Source organism: Heliangelus exortis, chromosome 1 (assembly GCF_036169615.1).
Source record: "Heliangelus exortis chromosome 1, bHelExo1.hap1, whole genome shotgun sequence".
NCBI lineage: Eukaryota > Metazoa > Chordata > Aves > Apodiformes > Trochilidae > Heliangelus > Heliangelus exortis.
In genome coordinates, this window is record NC_092422.1 from 163,564,746 (window position 1) to 163,574,844 (window position 10,099).

Sequence of the window (10,099 nt, forward strand, 5' to 3'; positions counted from 1 at the left end):
TAAAAGAAAATCAGCTTCCCAAAATGTTATTTATATTCTTACGGCTCTGCAAAAAAAAAAAAAAAAAAAAAGCTGCCAATGTGAGAAATGTTCATTATACAGCCATTTCTCCACTACGTAACAGATTTTCATGTTTCATCCTGAAGTTAATTAATTGCAAATCTAACCATACGTTGTGTTAGATTGTGAGGGGGTCAGAGGGAGAAGCCCACAGGGACAGAGTAACTCGGAATCTTTTGGGTTTTTTTATAGTCACCTTTTCCAAGTTGTCTAATCACAACAATTAAGATTATACTGCCACTTAAAGCTATGGAATGAAAGGCCCTAAAATATTTTCTTTTATGTTCTTTTAAATTCTCGGAGCTGCAAAACTGGCAGAATCTCATTTTCATTTTTATGTTATATAAAGTCCTTTAGCAGCCAGGAGGAATGTGAATGGCATAACTGAGTGAAAAAATTTCAGTTGAGATTAATTTACTTCCTCAGATTTATGGATTTTGTATTGCATGTATGGGTAGCAAAATGTGATTCTCGTGTATTTGTTAATGCAAATCAGAGAAATGTAGGAGAAAATGTTATACTGGTTTAATTCCATAGTTAGATATGGTTCATTACCACAATTCTCTTGCAGTTTTCAGTATTCAGAGCACAATAAAAGGATATCAAAATAGATAATTCTGATATGGAAATAGATCATTCAGGCTGACCAGAATTCAGTTACTCCAAAATGTTGAATTTCCCTCAGTCTTTCACAAAAGTGAAATTCAGAACTGTAGATGCTGTTTCATTAATAGCATCACTTTGTTGCCCAACCCACAGCTCTGGAAGGAAATCAGGACTCGTTCAGTGTGACAGGATGCTGGGAATGGCAATGTCTCTGTTTTATGAGGTGCCACTGCGTAGTCAAGGACTCCTTATCATTTTTCATTTCAAGGTCTTCAGCCAAAGAGCAAAGACAACTGCTGTTTGCCAAGTCCTCTGGATGGTATGGCTCAGGCAGTAGAATCAGTCATTACTGAGCACAAGAAAGAATGTTAAAGGCTGCAATATATTACCTCGTAGTGAAAGTAATGCTGGAGCTGGGGGAAAGAAGGGTGACAGACCTGTTCACTGGAGTCAGAAGCAAACATCTATTTGTCTGTTTTCCCCTTGTTTTCCCCTGCTTCATTTTTACTTCTCATTTTCAGGCAGGCTGCCCGCATCCTGTCCCAGTCAGAGCTCAGGTGATGGCCTTTTCGTTTCCCCTTTCACTTGTCCACTGACACCAGGGAAAATTAACCAGAAATTCAGCCTACCCCATCCCAGCACAGTGGCTGCACCAGGGTGTATTTGCCTCCCGTTCCCCAGCAGAAAGTCTCTGACAGGGGAGGAGGCTCCTTGCTGTGCTTTCCAGGCTGCTTTCCAGGGAGACCCATTCTGCCCAATGGACGAGATGACTCCCACTGCTGTCTTTCAAGATTTCACCCTCCATGTATTCTTGCATCTAACACAAAAAGCTGGTTTTGACTGAGATTAAAAAGAGCAGTGAGACAGAGGCTTGTATCTCTGAAGTGTTAGTGCTAAGCTGAGGTAGTGACTCTTGCAATATGCGTGTTATGCAAAGTTTCTTTCCAGGCAGTGAGCTTGAGCTTTCCCCAGCCTGAGATGGTACCCAGGCATGCTCTTTACCAGTGCTGGTCCTAGAGCTGCCTAAATATTCTGCTGACTCACATTTTTTTACCTTGCACGCAGTCTGAATTGTAAATCCCTTCTTGTAGCTCCAATTCCAACAAATGCAATTATGCCACAACCTAAATGCCATCTTATTTACATGTGAAATATTTTTAAAAGAAACGATTAGACTACACACTCTTCAGTCTGCCAGGGGACTGGTCGTTCTAGTGCTCAGTATTTTAGTTTGAAATGCCATCTGAAAACTTTTGCCCATAGGGTTCTGTTATTGTTGTTGTGTTTCGTTGTGGTCCTTTATTTTATAGTGACTTGCAAGCAGATTGAACATCTATCCTCTTGCCTTTTGCTGTGCCCTGGGTGATTGTGTTTTAACAAAGAATAGAGACGTTTTTCCTGCTGCTATGAATTAACCACATCCTTAACCCACATTCTGCGTTTAAAATTAACCTGTTCGTTAATCCTCTAGGCCACAATTATGTCAGGAAGTACAATGAGTTTGAACCATGAAAACCCACAGCCTCGTAGCCAGCTGGGAAGACAAGCCAGCTTCCAGGAAAGAAGTACTGTAAGGCCACATTACAGTCAAGCTACTCGTAGCAACACATTGCCATCAGATGTGGGGAGAAAGTCCATGGTTCTCAGAAAATTTAAGCAAGAAATGAAAGAAATTATGTCACCAACTCCTGTGGAGTTACACAAGGTCTGTAATTTTTCTTCTCACAGCTTTCAAGTAATATATTCAGCACAGGGAATCTAATCATGTGGCAATACAGTAAGCACTTTTTATAATGACTCCACAGATGTAATTTGAGGGCCATGCATATTAGTCCTTACAAACACATTAATGATATATCCTTGTGGGGAACACAGACAAATAAGATGCATCCTTGTCTACTCTTTTGTTTTACAATAAATCCTCAGATGGGAACTGCTCTCCTGCAAGGAGGATCCACTGCTAATTTGAATTGACAATACCAATAACTCATCTCTGCAAAATGTGTTCATTAAGAAAGCAAAGTTTAATTTCTAGAAAATATATTTCTTTAGGAAATTACTCATGAGGGTTTGGGGCTCCCATTGGTCCTTTTTCAAATTAACACTCGTTTTGAATCAAATACAGGAGACTCGATGTACATAATGTAGAATGCTATTTCAGATTAGCTATTGCTGCTCATCTCTTTATAATTCCTTTGCTCTAAAAAGGATAAATAACATTCAGTCTATGCAACTTTTCACTACTCAAGACTGCTGAGATCACCTGGTGATATGAAGGTGGCTGGAAGTATGAGATGAAGTATCTTTAGATATGCACAACAAAACCCTCTATGAGCTTGTCTCAAGCCCACTGAGGCTGTAATAACAACCAGTTTTCAGAACTCTGGGGGACATTACAATTCTGTTCTGTTTTGTGGGAATGAGCATCTATCCCCTGCATCCATCTTCCTCTCACAGGTCTGATGAGGTCTTCCCAGAGAGGAGACAGAGAAATTTTGTTGAGGGTCCTATGCTGTCATTTTCAAGAGAGCTGGTTTGGTTTCAAGTCCCTGCTGATCTGAATGAGTTCAGTTCATAGCTCATTTGGTGTAGTTGATTGGGGTGAGGATTCAGTGAGTATGGGCTAAATGAACGTTTGTACAAAATGGTTGAGAGTGGGTCTTACATATGGAAAATGAACCCATTGCCACTGTAAGCCATCAGTAGGATGTGTTGTGGTAGCTTTAAGATATTTGTATTTCCAAATTGATGTGAGTTATAAAACAAAACTACACCAGTAGACATTTCATGCTGGGTTCACATTCAGCAAAGGTGCAGTTTTCTCCCATGGATTATAAACCCAGTCTTTCATGACTGATAAAATAAATCTTTCCCTGGAAAGGAGGTGTCAGATTTCTATCAGTGAGTCAGTATCCTAAGATAGCTGCTAGCTCTTAAGAGTCCTGGGCAGTAAAAAATACCCTGTCCTCAAGCTTGCTCTGTTCAGTTTGTGGGGATTTTTTTAAGATTCCTGTGACCTTCCATTTTAACGATTTCCAGGTTTTTTCAGACAATATACCCTCCTGGCACTGCTGAAGTGATGCTGACATTGCTTATACAGCCTGTCCTGTCATTCAGAGAAGAACCATTTCCTTTCCAAAAATCTGAAAGTTGAACCTGCACTAAGGATTTTCCAAATCCTTACAGCCATGTAAGAAAAACAGAAACCAAGGGTTGAATCTTACAGTCTGATTCACCGAAGTGGGCTTTGGTGAACATCACAGGTACCCCTGTGATGACACATGCAGGTTAACCCAGGCATCAAGGACTGCTTTTGTATTCATGTCCATCTTAGCAAGTTCTCATTTTGTTACTTTTCTTACTGTTTCTTGTGTAGGAACATGCTTATTATTTTCTCTCCCCTCCTTAATTTTTGTATTAGACCTCTAGTTTAACACTAATAGCTTGTTCAGCTGCTGTTTCACCTCGTCCAGTTACACTTTTCCAAAACAGCCACAGGAATGACTTCACTGTCAGACAAATGCCTTGATTTAATCATTTATCATACCAGGTCTCGCTGGCAAATGTGCTCTGCCCTCTGCAGGCAAATGTCATCATCAGCTGGGCAGCTGACAGGACACTAATGAAAAAAGAACTCTTGGAAAACTGAGATGAGTTTCCAAAGTCTTGGAAATCCAATCTAAGACATGGCTTGCTTAAGATTTACCTCAGCAAGATGTTTGAGTCTGTATTTGTACACTGCAGAGCTTTCAACAGGACAGTTCAGGTGCATTCTTGCTGTCTCAGTGCAATGAGTCTGCATCCCTCTGTGCCCTGTAGTCCATACCTGCAGAAAGATGGACCAGCTGAGGTCAATGTGGTTTTTTTTCATAATCTGATTGTGAGACAGCAAAAATACATTATTCCATGAAGAAAAAGCCCCATATAAAAATGATATGTATCAATAGGCAGTCTGCCTGGATAGAGTAAGAGGGAGTAAGGCTGGGTAAGAACAGCTCAGGATACAAGCACAGATGAATAAGAACAGCACAGCAGAGACAGCACAGTGAGACAATTATAGCATCTTCTTTTCAGCTATAGAGCTGTCAGCCTGTCCTTTTCCCCATACACAGCCCTGAGGATTATTTTGCTGAAAGCTGCAAACTTCGCAGCAAGTTATCCTGAATTCTTCACTGCTCTTTCTTACTTCACTTATACCCACCAAACATGTACTTGAACTGTCTCTCTCCTGATGAAGCTAGGATTGAGATAAGTGTCATACAAATCTCCTCAAACATTTTTTCTAGATGGTTTAATAAGTAATGTTTAATTTAACTGGATAGCATATTGCTGTATCAGTACCCAAATTTAATTATTGCCTTTTAATTGTTTTATTTTATCTAGCTAGGTAATCTTAAAGAATAATATTTTTCTAAAAATCCTAGTGGACCATTTTTTAAAAGTTTTATAGTGTACCCATTCCTCTGAGAGCAAAAATGTGCACTAGACATCAGTTAATTTTCCAGTGTTATTATTGCAAGTAGTCATTAACCTAAAATTACAGCCGGATAAGATACCTCAATAGCTGATCTGTGCAAGATGTATGAATTTAAATTAAGCTTTTTTCTGTAGCTTTGCAAGGGAGGAGAGGCATAGAAACAGGCTCAAAACTTGTAAGCATCTGTGTAAAATTTGTAATTATTTCATTGCTTATAAAATATGAATCATATTTCCATTTCAGCATTCTTTTTCCCTTAGGCTCCTGCTGTAAATTTAGAAGTCTAGCAAAAGGCCCATAATGGAGATTTTGCTATTGACATCAGACCTTCCCCAAACAGTTCTCAACAGAAGTACAGACAATCCAGCATCATTTAGGTGTTGCATGAATTGCCTGCAATCTCATACCCTTTGGGTGGGGCTGCACTACTGGCAAGTGAAGATGAGAAAGCTGTGTAGTAGGGCCTTGCCCACACCTATTATTAAATAGAAATCTGAGTATTTCAGATAGCAAGGTTTTTAATCTGAGTTTCCCTTTGCTATGCTGCCCTAAAAGAAGTAGCACCAAAATTACAACCTGCTGAAGGAAGTTCTCTGCAGATGACTTGCACCAAAAAAAAAAGCAGCAGCCCTCAAACATGCAACAATGTTAATTTGCAGCCCAACCCTCTAGTGAAAAATTTCCGAGCTCTTGTTAAATAAAGTGAGGTCAAGAGAAGATAGATAAGGAAAACACTTTTAAAAAATATTTTAGGATCTGAAGATCTACATACAGAAAATATTCTGGAGATCCATAGAAAGGAGAAAATATTTTGGTGCATAAACATTGTGATTGGAGTGTAGGGAACCATCCCCTTCCAGAGCGCTCAGTCCCTATAAATCAGGGAAGTCCCATCTGAGCAAGTGGGAGGGCAGTGAGAGGCTTTGGGTGATCATTCTCAAGTTCTGCTCCTGTCTTTGCCTTTCTTCCTCCAGTCCCTCCCACTGCAGTTACTTCCCACTCTCCCTCTGCAGCAAAACTCTGGTTTTGTGCCCCTTACCTTCTACAATGCTCCAATTTTTTGACTCACAAGCTGAGCATGGAGTAACATTTGAATTATTATAAGTAAGGTGAATTGATGTGGAATGGTACTTCCTGTAGATCTCTAGAGCAGAATTTGATGTGTTTTGTTTGCTATTAGCCCACTCACTAAAACCAGGAAAAAAGCAACACTGACTTAGAAGACACAAATGGGACCACCATCTGTGGTTACCTGCAGCATTATTCTCCACTCCATCTTGACTTTGATAAGGTGTTGACTGTAATAGAGTGTTGATTTTAGGGTCTGAAAATGAAATAGATGTTGACCTACTGAACAGAGTCCAGAGAAAAACAAGCCTTGTTTTACATTGCTGCAGAGAAGGAGATAGGAAAGTGATCTTGTTCTCTGTGGATAACAGCAGGCTTAAGTCTTAGTGAGGATGGTTTAGTTTAGACCCAAGGAAAACATCTAAAGCACTGGACTGGGTAACTTGAATAGCCAGTAGACTCTTCATCCCGGGAGATTTTAAAAAAGCAGGACAGATAAATGTCTCTTAGAAATGGATTAGGTGTAGTTGATCCTGCCTTAGGACAAAAATACAGTCATAGTATTTCTTCTTCGTAGTCCCCTGCTTCACATGCTCTTGTAGTTCATCTGAGGTTGGACCCAGTGACTTCAGTGCCTGAAGGAACATAAAGGGGAAAAGGAGTAAGTGGAAAGAGGAAGTTCCTTTTAAAAATTGTGCCATCTGTGCCAGGACAGTACATAGCATTTTAAGTCTTCTCCTCTTATGCACTGGATCACATGGTTACTTTTACATTTCAAGGCTTCTTTAAGAAGCAGTTAACATGAAGTGCTGGTGTCCTTTGTGATGGTGAGGAAAAAAGGTACCTCATTTGAAGAGAATTTGTGTCTTGGTCCAGTGCTCAATATTTTTCATTCTTGCCAGGAAATGCTCACATATCTGTCAGTAAAATATATCTCCTTCCTTTATTTATTTTTTTTGTAGTGTTGTAGAATAGTAGCCTTACAGCACTTTTGTAGCAGCTTCAAATATACTTCAGATCAAAGCCATGCTATGATAGCACAAACAAAAGCCTCAGTTGATAACAAATTGTTAGAAGTTTCCTAGAGTCCTGCTGGTACAGCAGCTGCTGATACAAATCACAACCATTCCGTGAAGAATTATTTTGAATTTGCAGTTAGGTGTTTCGGTGGCTGAAGTGCCCACTGACTCCTAAAATTCACACTGAGGTGGAGGCAGTATGACAGACAGGCTCAGTGAGAGGTTACTTTGGAGAAAGATGGAAGAAAAGAAGGCAAAGACCTTAAACACAGCAGCCACTAAAATGACAGCTCATACCCAACAAAGTCACTGGCAGGGAGACAGCCTTCAGCTTGGTTGGACTTCAGGTGTGGCTTTCTGCTTTGCTGTGCAGCACAGAGGGAGAAAAACATGGGAAGAGGAGGAACTGGTGTAAAGCAAGGGGCAAATACTGACTGTGGGGGGTATTTGTGCTTAGCACAGCACAGGACAAGGATGTTTTCAGAGCAGCCCAGCAATGCCCCATCCGTGACTCCAGATAGAAGGGTGCTGATGCTGCAGCAGCTGGCAATGTGTCAAACTTCTCTCAACTCTTGGCCAGGATAGACAGCAAACGTACTAGAGTCTGGTTTTATTCTGGTTAGAAGCATTGCTGATGTAACACTACAGGCAAATAAAGCCAAGAAAACTGCAGAGAGCAGGGGAAAAAATCAAGGGAAAAAAACAAAAAACAAACCCAAACAAAACCAACCAACCAACCAAAATGACCCAAAAGCAAGTATCTGTGCCCTTTGTTGATCTGACAAAATGCTTCACTCCTGATTTGAAACAACCTTGTCTCTTCTTGCTTACCTTTCCACAATGGCAGTCTGGAAGTTAAGGCTGGATCCCAGAAGCTTTGTGAAGGCAGCACCAACCAGCATGGTGCCCCAGCATGCTGTGCCTTGGCATTCTTCTGTCAAATAGTGACCAAGTCCTTGCAGCCCAGTTGGAATTTGTTCTTGGCCTGCCTTGAGCAGAAGGTTTGACTAGAGAATTCCCAACATCCCCTTCAATTTGAGTGATTCCACAACTGGGAAACGCCAGAAAGGAATTGAGTGGCTGGCACACACATGGATGTAGCACATGGAGGATTATTAGTACGAAGCCATTATAAAATTTCAGAGCACTCTTAATGTTGTTTTATCAGCCAAGGTATGATAAAACCAGTATTTTGAACCCAAAGTGACATAGCAGTAAAAGCATGATTTTGACTGTGTGACTGCATCTGCACACACATTTTTCTGCCAGCATCAGTTTTAGTCAGAAGTCACAGTCTGACAATTTACTTGCATAGATCTGCACTCCTGATGTGAGAGAGAAGAAAAAAATAAAAACCTCACTGAAATAAAAAAATCTAAGCATAGCACATTCCTGCTATGCAGAGAAGGCTGAAATTTCTTCTATCAAATGATCGAATTCACTAAACTGCCTGCAAGGACTTGTTCGCTGTAGGAAAGGAAAAAAAAACCTCCTAACAGTTTCATTAACTTCTATCTCCTGCTTTTAAATGACCATCTCATGGCTATGTGACTGTAGGAACACTGCCTGCAAGCTCTTTCAGTAGGAGCCTTATTTGTACTTTCTTAAAAGATTGCATTGTAACTCTTATACTGAGCACTTTGGAGATGAGGCTTTAGAGGTTGGACCATTGCCTGGCCAAAACCAGGCTGGCAAGGGCTGGCAGTGCCAGGGGTGTTTATGCCTTCTGAAAGTTCTGGAAGACATTACACCAATGGTTTGGTTGTGGCCAGGTCTTCAAAGCAAAGGAAAAATAAACCTGATCTTGTAGTCAGCTCCCGGTAACTACAGAACAAAAAAACAAAGACTTAAAAATAAAAAATTATGCCACAAAAAGTGGGCTGACTAGCACCGATTTCCAGCTGAGAAGAAGAAGTGAAAAGGTCTGATTATTACTGAAGAATAATGTGGCTTCTGAGCATATCAATAAAATGTCAATTTGGGGACAACTCGGATACTGTAAGTGCCAAGTAGCACATAAGGGATTTTCCTAATGAGAAAAAACAAAACCCAAACAAAAAACCACAAAACCAACAACACCAAAACCATTGCAGGAAGAAAACCTGCCTAACATTTGTAGAAGTGGACAAACTTGGGTTGGTTTGGTGTTTGTGTTTTTTTTTTTCCTTCTCATCCTGTCACATCACCTCCACAGGTAACTTTGTACAAGGACTCTGATGGAGAAGACTTTGGATTCAGTGTCTCAGATGGTTTATTGGAGAAAGGTGTGTACGTTAAAAACATTCGACCAGCTGGCCCTGGCGACCTGGGAGGTTTAAAACCATACGACAGACTCTTACAGGTAATGTTTCTGGCAGCAGACAGGTTTAGAATGAAGGGATACAACATGCAGATTAATTTGTGGGAAAAAAAAAATAAATATTTGTAACCCCACTGCAGGGTGCCCGGGAGTCTGTCTACGCAGACGTGATTGTAGGAAACTGCACAAAGTGCTTTTATCCTTTATTTGGATGAGCCTTATTGTCTACATTGCTTGTTATATTTTAAATGATGAGCAGCACTGTTCTTTTGTATTTCTGCTGTGGAGAGTTTTGTCTAGGGGGATGGGAAGTAGGACAAATGATCATAATTGCTGTGTGCCACAGGCCATGTAAATAGCTTAAAGCTGAAATAAGAGCAAGCAGCAGTTTATGGTGACTTGGGCTTTTATGCTGTGGAACTAAGGTTAGATTTTTTTTGTTTTTTTTCTGTGAGGTTGCATTTATATAAGCAAATTCTTTCAGAATGTTTGCTATTTCAGAACACCAAAGAAGATATAAAAATGCTCACTGGAAGGCTGGAATTGCCAAAGATATTTTCAGACCAATTT

At 40.3% G+C, this 10,099-nt stretch overlaps 1 protein-coding gene across 7 annotated transcripts in view; it reads left to right on the top strand.

Moving 5' to 3' along the window:
• Positions 1-10,099, top strand: part of GRIP1 (glutamate receptor interacting protein 1) — a 316,748-nt gene that overhangs the window by 304,287 nt on the left and 2,362 nt on the right. For 6 of the 7 annotated variants that reach the window (XM_071733466.1, XM_071733470.1, XM_071733471.1 and 3 more), the window contains 2 exons: positions 2,138-2,371; positions 9,425-9,571. In XM_071733466.1, the coding sequence (XP_071589567.1) occupies positions 2,138-2,371; positions 9,425-9,571 (381 nt within the window). The remainder of the gene's footprint in view (positions 1-2,137; positions 2,372-9,424; positions 9,572-10,099) is intronic. The other variant, XM_071733469.1, reaches the window with a different exon arrangement.